This window comes from Apodemus sylvaticus, chromosome 17 (genome assembly GCF_947179515.1).
Source record: "Apodemus sylvaticus chromosome 17, mApoSyl1.1, whole genome shotgun sequence".
NCBI classification, from domain to species: domain Eukaryota; kingdom Metazoa; phylum Chordata; class Mammalia; order Rodentia; family Muridae; genus Apodemus; species Apodemus sylvaticus.
Window position 1 is genome coordinate 67,937,853 of NC_067488.1, and position 12,937 is coordinate 67,950,789.

Below are 12,937 nucleotides of genomic sequence, written 5' to 3' on the forward strand. Positions count from 1 at the left end.
ATTTGTCATTTTGATTATCCATTCATCTAGCAACAGGCACTGGGCTGCTCCTACACTTTGGCCGTTGTGAACAGTGCTGCATTGGACAGCTGCCTCTTCATGTGTTTAGTCTACTTTTAGTTAGTGCGGTGAAATGCCTTAGGCTGGGTACCTTGATGAAGAAAAGAGGTTTGCTTTGACTCACAGTTGTGGTCCAAGGTTCAAGACTTAAATCTGGTGATGCCTTTCTTGCTGGCAGAGCACCACATCAGTACAGGTGGTCACATGACCAGAGACAGGGATGAGGTGGGTGTCTCCTCTGGTCTCTCTCCCCTTCTTAGCTAATAACCAGGAGTCAACCATAAGGGCTCAGCCTGTGACTTGCACTAAGAAGCCCCGCCCCCAGCATCACAGTTGGATTAAATTTCTACTCTCTCAATACTTTACAGTGGGGATTAAATTTCAACATGTGAACCTCAGGGATCTGCTGAGCCAGACCCAGACGGTGGCAACACCGGATGAGCCAAACCCAGACGGTGGCAATTGCTTTTAGTTCTTAGGATTCATACCCAGAAGCTGAATTACTGATAATTCCATTTTTTAATTTTATTTTTTGAGTCAGGGTCTTGTTGTGTAGCCCAACTTGACCTCAAACTTAGAGTGATCCTCCTGCCTTAGCCTCTTGAGTACATATGTGCCCCATGGAGATCAGAGGAGTTAGTTCTCTCCCTCCACCATGTGAAGGGCCCAGGAGGCAAACAAACCGTCAGACATGAAGGCAAACACCTTTACCAGGGGCTTCCTTCCTGCTGCTCTCTCCTCAGCTCTGTTCCCTGTGTTCAGATGTCATATCTTACCTAACCCAAGAGCACAACGTTTCCCTTTATATTTTAACTGTTTTATAGTTTTTAATTATTTAAAAATTTTAAAGGTTCGTTTTTAATTTAATTTTGTTTATGTGTGACTGTGTGTGGATGTGCATGTGAGCGCAGTGCCCTTGGAGACCAGATGGGGGTGTTGGATTCTCTGGAACTAGAGTTATAGGTAGTTATACGTCATCTGAAGTGGGCACTAGGGTTAACCGCAGGTCTTTGGAAGTAGCAAGTGCTTGTAACTGCTGAGCCATCTGCCTAGTTCCTCATAATTTACATTATTTTTGTTTTTATTTTTTATTTTGTGAGATAGGGTCTACTATGTAGCCCTTGATGGCCTTGAATTTATATCAGGCTAGCCTTGAACTCAAAGATAACCACATATCTCTGCTTCTCAAGTGCTAACATTAAATGTGTGTACCATCACACACAGCATAATTTAATGAACAGTGGTACCATGCCTGCCAGTAGGTTTGCTTGCGTGTATATGTGGGGTGGTGGGCAGCAGACATTTCTCTCTCTTTTTTTTTTTAAGGTTTATTTATTCATTTTATGTATATGAGAACACTGTAGCTGTACAGATGGTTGTGAGCTACCATGTGGTTGCTGGGATTTGAACTCAGGACCTTCAGAAGAACAGTCAGTGTTCTTAACCGCTGAGCCATCTCTCCAGCCCAGCAGTGGGCATTTCAAGCAAGTGCTCCATCACTGAACGTTCTGTAGCTTTCTTTGGGACTTTAATTAACTAATTGATTGACTGATTGATGTTCTTTGAGACAGGGTTTCTCTGTGTATCTCTGGCTGGTTTTAAACTTGTCAGTCTTCCTCAGCTGTTGGAATAGCTGAGATTATAGGCCAGCACCACCAGGCCTTGCCACAGGAGATTATTTTCTTAGTTTATTTTCCCTTTTGAGACAGGGTCTCACTTTGTAGCTCTTGCTGTCCTGGAGCTGTCAGTGTAGACCAGGCTGGCCTTGATTTCACAGAGATCTGCCTGCCTCTGCTTCCCTGGTGCTGGTATTGCATGTGTGTGCGCTATTGTGCCTGCCTTTTGGAGTCATGTTTGTGCCCATGTTTCTTTGTGTACACACAATTGACTGAATGTGTTTTGTTGTTCTGTTTGTGTTTTGTTCGTTTGGTATGGGAGATTCTGCTTATGGCCCCAGGTATGCTAGGCATGTGCTCCTACACTGAGCTGTCTGCCTCCAGCTCTAGTTCTTTTTCTTTTTCTTTTTCTTTTTTTCTTTTCTTTTCTTTTCTTTTCTTTTCCTTTTCCTTTTCCTTTTCCTTTTCCTTTTCCTTTCTTCTTTCTTTCTTTCTTTCTTTCTTTCTTTCTTTCTTTCTTTCTTTCTTTCTTTCTTTCTTTCTTTCTTTCTTTTTTGATTTTTGAGACAGGGTTTCTCTGTATATCCCTGGCTGTCCTAGAACTCACTCTGTAGACCAGGCTAGCCTTGAACTCAGAAATCCACCTGCCTCTGCCTCCCAAGTGCTGGGATTAAAGGTGTGCGCCACCATTGCCCTGCTCTAGTTGGTTTTATGTATTCTGTTTAGGGGGAGGAGATACTTGTGAGCTAGTATTATCTGTTTATTGTTTTTAATTTTATTTTTATAGGTATGTGTGGTTTGCCTGTATGTATGTGTATCTGTGTGTCAATCAGTGTGAGTTCCTGGATCTCAGGAAACCCAGAAGAGGATGTTGAGTCCCCTGAGACTGGATTTGCACGCAGTTATGAGCTGTCATATGGCAGCTTGAACCTGGGTCCTCTGGAAGAGCAGATAATGCTTTTATTGTTACAAGATTTATTTTAAATTTATTTTATGTGTGTGTGGGTTCTACAGAAGACCCTCTAGAGCTTTTAGCCACTGAGCCACCTCCCCAGCCAGCAGTGTCTATCTTTTTAAACGTTTGAGAAAATTCATTAGTGAGCCTATCTGTGCTTAGGCTTTTCTCTGTAGTAGGTTTTTTTTTTTTTATTATTACTAATCCAATGTTAGTATGAACTTTTGTAGTATTGGGGCTTTTCAGTAGTGTTTGGCCCTCCAGTAAGATATTACATATTGGGGTTAGGGATTTAGCTTAGTGGTAGAACACTTGCTTAGCAAGCACAAGGCCCTGGGTTCAGTCCTCAGCTCCAAAAGAAAAAAGAAAAAAAGACATTATACGCTTATGTTCATAGGTGTGTGTATGTGTTCATGTGTCTGCATGTTTGTGTATGTCGAGGTATGCATGTGGAACCCTAATATTGACCTCTGGTGTTGCTCTCAGAAGGCATCCACCTTGCTTTTTAGGTGGTCTTTTAGCTAGCCTAGGCTGGCCAGCAAGCCCCAGGGCCAGCCTATCTCTGGCTCCCTAAACCATGGAAATAGGTAAACCTAGGTTTTGCTGAGATGTAGCGCCCCTGACTGCAGACTTCAGAGGAGGCAGCTTCCATGTTGGGAAAGGTGTGCAGAGAGCTTAGGGCCCAGCACTAGCTTCCGACCAGCTTCAACAATGACTCCACGGCTTCTTTTTCCTCCACCTTTTGGCTACAGGGCTCTGTGCCATTTCTGGTCAGTGCCACCTCAGGTACCACCGTGCTAGGGGCCTTTGACCCCCTGGATGCAATTGCTGATGTTTGCCAGCGCCACGGACTGTGGTTACATGTGGATGTGAGTGATACTTGGGTCACGGGGGTAGGGTGGGCTGCACTGAGGCCAAGACCCACGCTGTTCCTCCTGCTCCACAGGCCGCCTGGGGTGGGAGCGTCCTGCTGTCTCGGACACACAGGCATCTCCTGGATGGGATCCAGAGGTGCATACGGCCTCCTTCCCGAATCCTTCCCTTCCAATCCTTACTTCTCACAATAGCCACAAACTAGGGAGCCTGGGGAGGGTGAGATGGGAACTGAAGAGATGATTGATTTCCAGATTAGAGGGAGGGTAGTTATGGGAATTCTTCCTGGCTGCAGGGGAAGGGTAGCCCTTTACCTTTACCTTTGTTGAAGGAGTCACTGACCCAGCTTTGCCTTGTCTTACCTAGGGCTGACTCCGTGGCCTGGAACCCTCACAAGCTTCTCGCCGCAGGGCTGCAGTGCTCTGCCCTTCTTCTCCGGGACACCTCGGTGGGTCTGCCCTGGTCCCAGACCCCAGCCTTCCTTTCTCTAGACCCTACTTTGTCTGGCTCGCCACAGAGATCTGGGCTTTAATGCGCTCTCTTAACCATCCCAGCTGAAGTCACATCTTTCTGACCATCCTAACCCTGTGTTGAGCTCCCATGCACCCAGTGCATTGTTTTCATGGGACAGAAAGGGTTTCTCTCTTGTACTTATGGTCGGAGGGATCCTGGCAGAATTTGGGAAGAGCTCACGTGTTGGTAGTGACCTAGAGAGAAGCCTGGGTTGGCTGCAGCTGTCTCAGTGCTGCTAAACTCCAGGTGGCTCGTTTGAGACCGCCGAGTAGCACTTGAGCTGATAGCTCCCTCCCCACAGAACCTGCTCAAGCGCTGCCATGGGTCCCAGGCCAGCTACCTGTTCCAGCAAGACAAGTTCTACGATGTGACTCTGGACACCGGAGACAAGGTGGTGCAGTGTGGCCGCCGTGTGGATTGTCTGAAGCTGTGGCTCATGTGGAAGGCACAGGGTGGGCAAGGGCTGGAGCGGCGCATCGACCAGGCCTTTGCTCTCACCCGGTAGGCACAAAGGACCCAGATCTCCTTCTCTTCCACTCTCCATGGCCTCCCCTGTCCCCTTGTCTCTTCCTTTCCTCCATGTGTGCTTTCTTACCCTTCCCCCCAGGTACTTGGTGGAGGAGATTAAAAAGCGGGAAGGATTTGAGTTGGTCCTGGAGGTAGGACTCCTGGCTCCTTTGAACGCCTCTCCCACCTTGTTCCATACATGAAGCCTCATAAAGGAACAGGAACAAAGACAGGGAAACAACCCCTTCCTTCCCCAACTCATGCCTCCCTCATCCCTCCCCTCAGCCTGAGTTCGTCAACGTGTGCTTCTGGTTTGTGCCTCCCAGCCTGCGGGGGAAGAAGGAGAGTCCAGATTACAGCCAAAGGCTGTCTCAGGTAGTCTAGTCTTTGCCCTCTGGTAACCCAATTCCAGGAACTAAGCAGCAGGTATGTTTCTGCCCTCTGCTGGCTATGCCTAGTATTGCATATCCCTGCCTCTTGAGATGGCAGGCACAGGAAAGCACCTCCTTACCCTCGTTTTTAATAGGATGCAGGTAGGGAGAAAATTTTATTTCTGGAAAGTAAGGAGACAGAGGAAGTCACCAGAGTACATCACACAGATGTCTGTGCTGGAACTAAGGAACGATCAGTAATAGCCGATCATCCCAGATGTACTTGCAGAGGCAGGGGGCTGTGTTATGTCCTTATTCCTAAGAATGGGTTAGTGCTGGCTGCCTCAGTAACCTGAAGGAACATCACCACCCTACCCTCCTGGGGCTGTTCCTGCAGAGGAGGAATGCTTGTGTTCAAGGCGGCTTGGTAAGTTACCTCTAGATTACATGGTACAGCTCAGAAATATGTCAGGAACTAAGAAGGGGAGAAGGTATTGAGGATGGAAGCTTGAGACTGGGGAGTAGCAGTGTTAAATATCAGAGACAAGTCTGGTTCGTGTTCCCAGCTTCAGTTCCTGCAGAGAGGAGAGGGTGGACGAAAGCAGGGTTCTGAGAAGGCCACTCAGGTTGCATGTTGTAGAAAAGGAGTGCGAGCAGTGAGTGTGCGCAGAGGTGTGGGGATGGCAGCTTCTGGAGCCAGTGGCCGGCTGCTTCAGCTCTCCCTCCACAACCCACAGGTGGCCCCTGCACTCAAGGAGCGCATGGTGAAGAAGGGGACCATGATGATCGGCTACCAGCCCCATGGGACCCGGGCCAACTTCTTCCGGATGGTGGTGGCCAACCCCATACTGGCCCAGGCCGACATAGATTTCCTTCTAGGCGAGCTGGAGCGCCTGGGCCAGGACCTGTGAGCTACTTCCTCTCTGCCCCACCCAAGCTCTGCATAATCTCCTGGGTTCTCAAAAGCACCTTTCTAGGAAACAGTGGCCTTGACCATGTGTGCTCCCACACACTAACTCTCCCAGCTAAGTACTTGCTGTCAGGAGGGTATCTCAGCACACTACAGTATGCTCTTACGAAATACGCTTTTGTTAAGTTGGGCATAGGGGCACACACCTTTAACACCAGCACTGGGGAGGCAGAGGCAGACACAGGCAGATCTCTGAGTTTGAAGCCAGCCTGGATTACAGAGCTGGGCTACACAGAGAAACCCTCCCCCCACCAAAAAAAAAGAAAAGAAAAATATTTTTAACTAAAATTAATGTTTACAAATAATTTTTATTAATATGAGAGAAATGGTATGATGTATTAAGAAAGCTGGATATGAGTTTATATATCATGGTATCTGAGTTATGCTAAAAATTACATAGGAAAAGGTGGTGGGTGGAACTGTGCCAAAGGTCAGCAGTTGTCCCTGGAATGGGATAATAGGCTGTTCCCAAATCAACCTTTTGGACCTTCTGTGCGTCCCCATTTTATTATGTAACAACATTACATACTTCTGAAATAGGACAATAAAGCTGCAGTTTCTGTTATGTTTTGTACATTTTAAAGCTTTATTTCTAACTAAACAATAGAGAACTTGAAGCAGGCAGACAAACAGAAAGCACATACTAGAGGAAATTGGGAGATAACATCTCCACTCAGAACCTTAGTGGGGGAGAGACACCCCAGGGTGGGGTCAGTCACACCTAATAACACCTTGAGATATCTGAAACAGCACGGGCAGGCATGGCACCTTTAAACCCAGCAGCAGAGGCAGATAAACCTCTGAGTTCCAGGCCAGCCTGGTCTACACTGTGAGACCTAGTGAAAAGGAAGAAGGGAGGAAAACGGCTGGGACTTTATCTGTAGATAAGAACCCCATCTTCTCACCTCCCCTAGGGTTTTGAAACTGTCCTACTCTGTAACTCAAGCTATCCTTAACTCACTGTATAGCCCAGGCTAGCTAGCCTTATACCTTCGGTTATTCTTCTGCCTCAGTAGCTTCCTGAATGCTGTGATTACGAGCATGAGCCCAGTCTGTCTGCCTGTTTTGTTTTAAACTAGCTACATAGAACTTCTGACCCTCCTGCTTTCACCTCTCCTAGGATTACAGTCACACATCACTACATCAGGTTTATTGTTTTGTGATTTTTTTTTGAGGCAAGGTCTCATGTAATCTGTTGACCTTGAACTCCTAATCTTCCTGCCAGCATTACACAAGTACCGCTCTGTCTGACCCTGCTACTTACCATTCCTTAAACATCCTCACCAAGCCGGGCAGTGGTGGTGCATGCCTGTAAATCCCAGCACTCTGGGAGGCAGAGGTAGGCTGATTTCTGAGTTCGAGGCCAGCCTGGTCTACAGAATGAGTTCCAGGACAGCCAGGACTATACAGAGACAGAGAAATCCTGTCTTAAAAAAACCAAATCCAAAAAACCAAAAAAAAAAAAAAAAAAAAAAAAAACACCTCACCAAAATAAATTAATAATAATAATAGTAATAATAATCAGGGCTAGGGGTGTAGCCCCCTTGGCAGAGTTTTGGCCTAGCATTCTAACTGCCTTCATTTTGAACTCCCAGACTGTATTACAGTCCAGGTGTGGTGGCACACATCTGTAATCCCAGAACTCTGGAGATGGAGGCAGACAGATCAGCCATCCTTGGCTATATATCAGTTTCGGGGTCCACTAGGATACATGTGGACCCTGACTTGAGAAACAGAAAAAGACTTCTGTAATTTAGCTTCTCGTGGTGTTGCTTGGGATTGCCACTGCTTTGCACAAAGCACTTAAGGGTGAAGGAATCCGTCAGTGGTGCAGTGCTTGCCTTTACCACTGTTCAGGAGGCTCCCAGTTGAGGCTTCTGCTGTGCTTCTGCCCAGATCCATGCTTTGCCCAAGGACCCGCAGCTCCCCAAGAACTCAGGGCTGTTGTGTTCTCCAGTGTCACCTCCCTGTAGGGGCTCCTGCCACTCCTGCAGGTGGAGTTCACAGCTGTGTCCTCAGATGATCCCATTCCCATTCTCCTATGCATTTCTCAGCCACCCGAATGCCTCAGGGCCACAGGGACTGGAGCAGAGCCTTCTGGGCCTCCGAGCTGAGACAGAACAGTGACAGATCTCTCTAGACTGAAAATTACCCAGTGGGATTTAGCTTCATGACCCAAATTTGACAGTATTCCTAGGGTACATTTTAACCACACCCTCCACCACCAACATAATTAGATCATACATTCAGTTACTTTGTTTAATTAAAAAAATTTTAGACAGGGTCTCACTGTGTGCAGACCTGGGTGTCCTATAACTTACTTTGTAGACCAGACTGGCCTTGAACTCACAGTGATGCATCTGCCTCTGCCTCCCAAGTTCTGGGACTAAAGGCTTTTTTTTACAATATACATTAAATATACATTACAATACAAATCAATACACATTAAATACATTAAATATACATGCTCCTGGGGCTGTTAAGATGGCTCATCAGGTAAAGGTGGTTCTTGCCAAGTGAAATAACCTGAGCTTGAATCTCAGAGCCAACACAGTTTGAAGAAAGAACTGATTCCTGGAGGCCGTTCACTGACTGTAGATGCTATGGCATGGGTGTGCTCACACAGACACACACATGGTAAATTACATGTATGCTGTTGCACAGCTGTTCATACAGACACAGCAAATAAATAATTTTAAAGATGTATGTATGTATACATCTATACATGAATGCACTTTTTTTTTTAAATTTAGACATGATGGCTCATGCCTTAGCACTCAGGAGGTAGAGGCACAGGGATCTCTGAGTTCAAGGCCAGCATGATCTATATAGAGATCCAGTCCAGCCTGGGTACATAGTAAAATCTTATCTTAAAAGAAAAAAAGAATCCAGTTAGTTAATTGTTAAAGGCTATTGAGATTGTTTCCATTTTATTAACTGATAGTTTTTGTTGGTTTGTTTTTAAGAAATTTGTTGGAGCTTGGCATAATTGCACGTACCTTTAAATTCCAGCACTCAAGAGGCAAAGGCAGGTGGATCTCTTATGAGTTTTTGGCCAGCTTAGTCTATGTAGCTAGCTAGCTCTAAGCCAGCCAAGCCCACATAGTGAGAACCTCTCAAAAAAATAAAAATAAAATAAAAAATAAATTTATCAGGCCAGTAAGATGGCTCAGCTGCTGACGGCACTTGCTGCCAAGCCTGATGACCTAATTTCAATCCACAAGGCCCACATGGTGAAAGGAGAGGACCCCATTTCCACACTGTGACACACATGTAAAATAAATATATAACATTTAAAAACTTAAACCTTTAGTCTTAGTTAGTGTTTTACTGCTGTGAAAAGACTCCATGACCAAGGCAAGTCTTTTAAAGGACATTTAATTGGGGCTGGCTTTTAGAGGTTCAGTCTAGTATCATCAAGGTGGGAACATGGCAGCATCCAGGCAGGCATGGTACAGGAAGAGCTGAGAGTTTTACTTTTTTTTTTTTTTTTTTTTTTGAGACAGGGTTTCTCTGTGTAGCCCTGGCTGTCCTGGAACTCACTCTGTAGACCAGACTGGCCTTGAACTCAGAAATCCACCTGCCTCTGCCTCTCAAGTGCTGGGATTACAGGCGTGCGCTACCACCACCTGGTGATTTATTTTATATATGTATTGACACCATCTTCAGACACACCAGAATAGGGCATTGGATCCCATTACAGATCAACCATAGTGAGCCACTATGGTTGCTGGGAATTGAATTCAGGACTTCTGGAAGAGCAGTGAGTGCTCTTAACTGCTAGAACCATCTCTCTAGCCCAGGATAGTTAATTTTATGTGACAACTTGCTTAGGCTTAAGGAATGTCTAGATGGCTGGTAAAATACTATTTCTGATGATCTTTCTTTTTTTCTTTTAGATTTATTTATTATTATATCTAAGTATACTGTAGCTGTCTTCAGAAGCACCAGAAGAGAGCATCAGGTCTCATTATGGATGGTTGTGAGCTACCATGTGGTTGCGAGCTACCATGTGGTTGCTGGGACTTGAACTCAGAACCATCGGAAGAGCAGTCAGTGTTCTTAACCACTGAGCCATCTTTCTAGCCCCTCTGATGATGTTTCTAAAGAGTTAGTATTTAAATCAGGAGACTGAATAAAGAATTTTGACTCTCAGGGCAGGACCTGGGTTCAAATCCCAGCGCCCACAAGACAGCTCACAACTGTCTGTGACTCCAAGATTTTACACTCTCCCTTAAACAAACATGCAGGCAAAACGCCAATGCACATACTGAGCTTGGGCATCCTCATTGCCTGTTCTCTGCACTGGGTCTCCTGTTCCTGGCCTTTGAGGTCAGGCCAGGGGGTCCCACCACAGGTCCCATGCCCTTGAACCGAGACTGAATTACAATATATATGAATGAATATATATATATATATATTTATACACACAGACACACATACTGCAGTTGTCCTCCAAGTCTGTGTTGCCTTAAGATTAGCAACAAGATACTACCTACTTCCTTTTCCCACCACTGTTCAGCACAAAGCCCAAGATTCTAGCCAGGGCAATTAGGTAAGAAATAAAATAAAAGTCATTGTATATTCAAAAGGGAAAATCAAAACTATTTCTGTTATGTATAACATGTAGAAAAGCCACCAAAATACCTTAGATATACTAGACTCTAATAACTAGAGTTTGTCTAGTGTATGTGATGTCTTTGATTTCACACACATACACATACACACACACATGCACGCATCAGGGGTATAGCACAGCGCTAGAGTGCCCACCTAAAACAATTGAGAAGTTTGAAAGCTCACAGGACACAGATGAGTGTATGTAAAGTGAACTGTGGTGGGACATGCTGGTAATCCGGGCATTGAGTGCCACAGACAGGAGATCACAGTCCCTGGCTGTATAAGGAGCTTGAGTCCAGTCTCAGCTGTGCAAGAATCCCTGTCTCGAATGCTCCCCTGTCAGTAGACAAAGATGAGTAATATTTCTATTAACAATGAATGATCTAAAATGAAACTATAACAATTTCATAGCAACATCAAAAAAGAATAACATGTAGAAATTAACAAGAGTAAAAAGTATGTACTCGGTAAACCACACACAGTGCAGAAGTGCTTTTTGGTTTTGGTTTTTGAGACACAATTTCTGAAACTCTCAGAACTCCGTCCTCTAGACCAGGTTGGCCTGAAACTCAGAGATCCACCTGTCTCTGCCTTCCAAGTGCTAGGATCAAAGGCATGTACCGCCACCCAACTGTTTTGGTTTGCTTTGGTTTTGGTTTGTGAAACAGGATTTCTCTATGTAACCTTAGCTATTGTGGAACTCACTCTGTAGATCGGACTGGCCTTGAACTCACAGAGATCTGCCTGCCTCTGCCTCCCCAGTGCTGGGATTAAAGGTGTGTTTCACCATCTCCTGGCTTGAAATAGGGTCTTTTGGTAACCTAGTTTGGCCTCAAACATGCAATTATTGTGCCCAAAGATGAATTATCCTCCCTGGTTTTCCCGTCTGTGTCTCCCAAGTGCTGAAATTACAGGTATGTGCTACTATACCCGGCTCAGAACTCTTAAACCTCAATAATGGCGACACAGCCTGATGTGAAAAACAAGGCAAATGTCTGACTAGTTGTTTCTCCAGAGAGATGGACAGGGCCTTCTAAGCAAGCCTCAAGGTTCCCAACCTCATTAGTCATCAGGAAAAGCAAATAAAAAATACACTGAGGCGGTTAGGTCTGGTTTGCACCTGCAGCACCAGCACTCAGGAAACAGACTGAAGAATTGCCAGGGTTTAGGGCTAGCCTGATGGACCTGGTAAGTACTAGGGCAGCAAAGGATAGATTAAGACTGTCTCAGAAAACCAAAGCAAGGCCTTGGCCTGTAGCTCTGGTACAGCACTTGTCCTGTATATAGAAGGCTCAATCCCAGTGCCACAAAACAAAAAGAAACAACCTGGTTTACAGAGTTCGTTCAGGACAGCCAAGGCTACACAGGGAAACCCTGGCTTGAAAAACAAAATCAAAACCAAACCAACCAGCCCCACTCTGGATAATAAATCACACTCAGGAACACAGTTACTATAAAAGATAATAAAGTTCTGTGAAAATACAGAGAATTCAAAGCCCCCTGGTCTGCTGATGGGAATATAAATTGGTACAGCTGCTTTGGAAAAGAGTCTGCCAGTTCCTCAAAGGATTTAAGGTAAGGTCACATGACCCTGTCAATACCTAGAGGTGTAAATCCAAGAAATGAAGAGTTAGGAGTGAGTGACATTGTGAGTAAATGTGTAGTTGACATGGGCATGGATGGCCTCAGCCCAACAGGAGTGGCAAAGCCTCCCCTGGTCCAAGTGCCAGAGTTGACTGTGTGCAGAAAATGTCCACAGAGTTTTCTCATCCAAGATGTTACAGGCCAAAAACTTCCCTACAGAAACAGCTCCTACTGAGATTCTGCCTCCCTGTTCAGTGGTGTATAATAACCCATTCCCCTCGTTTATCTGTGTGTCATAGGCCCATCTCTGTTCAGCTATATGTAGTTGATACACCGGGCTCCCAGGGTGCTGCTATGACTTCTCCGCCAGAGAACCAGATCATCCACTCCTGTCTGCATCTGTGTGTGTGTGTATTTGTCCTTTCTTCATTCCCTCCCTAACCCAGTCAGGTCAGCAACAAAAAACACACGTTCCCACAAAACTAAACGAGTCCTTCACAACACTCCTACATCAAACATGAGTCAAGAATACAACAGTCTGGAGAGATGGCTCAGTGGTTAAGAGCACTGACTGCTCTTCATGAGTTCAAATCCTAGCAACCACATGGTGGCTCACAGCCATCTGTAATGAGATCTGATGCCCTCTTCTGGGGTGTCTGAAGACAGCTACAGTGTACTTACGTATAACAAATAAATCTTTAAAAAAAAAGATCACGTGTTGCTCTTGCAGGGGGTCCAGGTTCAGTGCTGAGCACCTAAATGGTTTCTCACAGCCACCTGTAACTCCAGTTCCAGGGCTTCTGACACCTCTTCTGATCTGCAGGATCCAGGCATGCACATGGTGCATATACATACATGTAAGCAAAAC

At 45.5% G+C, this 12,937-nt stretch overlaps 1 protein-coding gene across 4 annotated transcripts in view; it reads left to right on the top strand.

Moving 5' to 3' along the window:
- The window catches only part of Csad (cysteine sulfinic acid decarboxylase), a 28,487-nt gene extending 22,057 nt beyond the window's left edge, over nt 1-6,430 (top strand). For 3 of the 4 annotated variants that reach the window (XM_052161403.1, XM_052161406.1, XM_052161404.1), the window contains exons 9-15: nt 3,384-3,500; nt 3,578-3,642; nt 3,871-3,952; nt 4,319-4,518; nt 4,625-4,676; nt 4,810-4,899; nt 5,633-6,430. In XM_052161403.1, coding sequence (XP_052017363.1) covers nt 3,384-3,500; nt 3,578-3,642; nt 3,871-3,952; nt 4,319-4,518; nt 4,625-4,676; nt 4,810-4,899; nt 5,633-5,806 — 780 coding nt within the window. In that variant the 3' untranslated portion in view covers nt 5,807-6,430. The remainder of the gene's footprint in view (nt 1-3,383; nt 3,501-3,577; nt 3,643-3,870; nt 3,953-4,318; nt 4,519-4,624; nt 4,677-4,809; nt 4,900-5,632) is intronic. The other variant, XM_052161405.1, reaches the window with a different exon arrangement.
- Nucleotides 6,431-12,937: the final 6,507 nt, after the last annotated feature.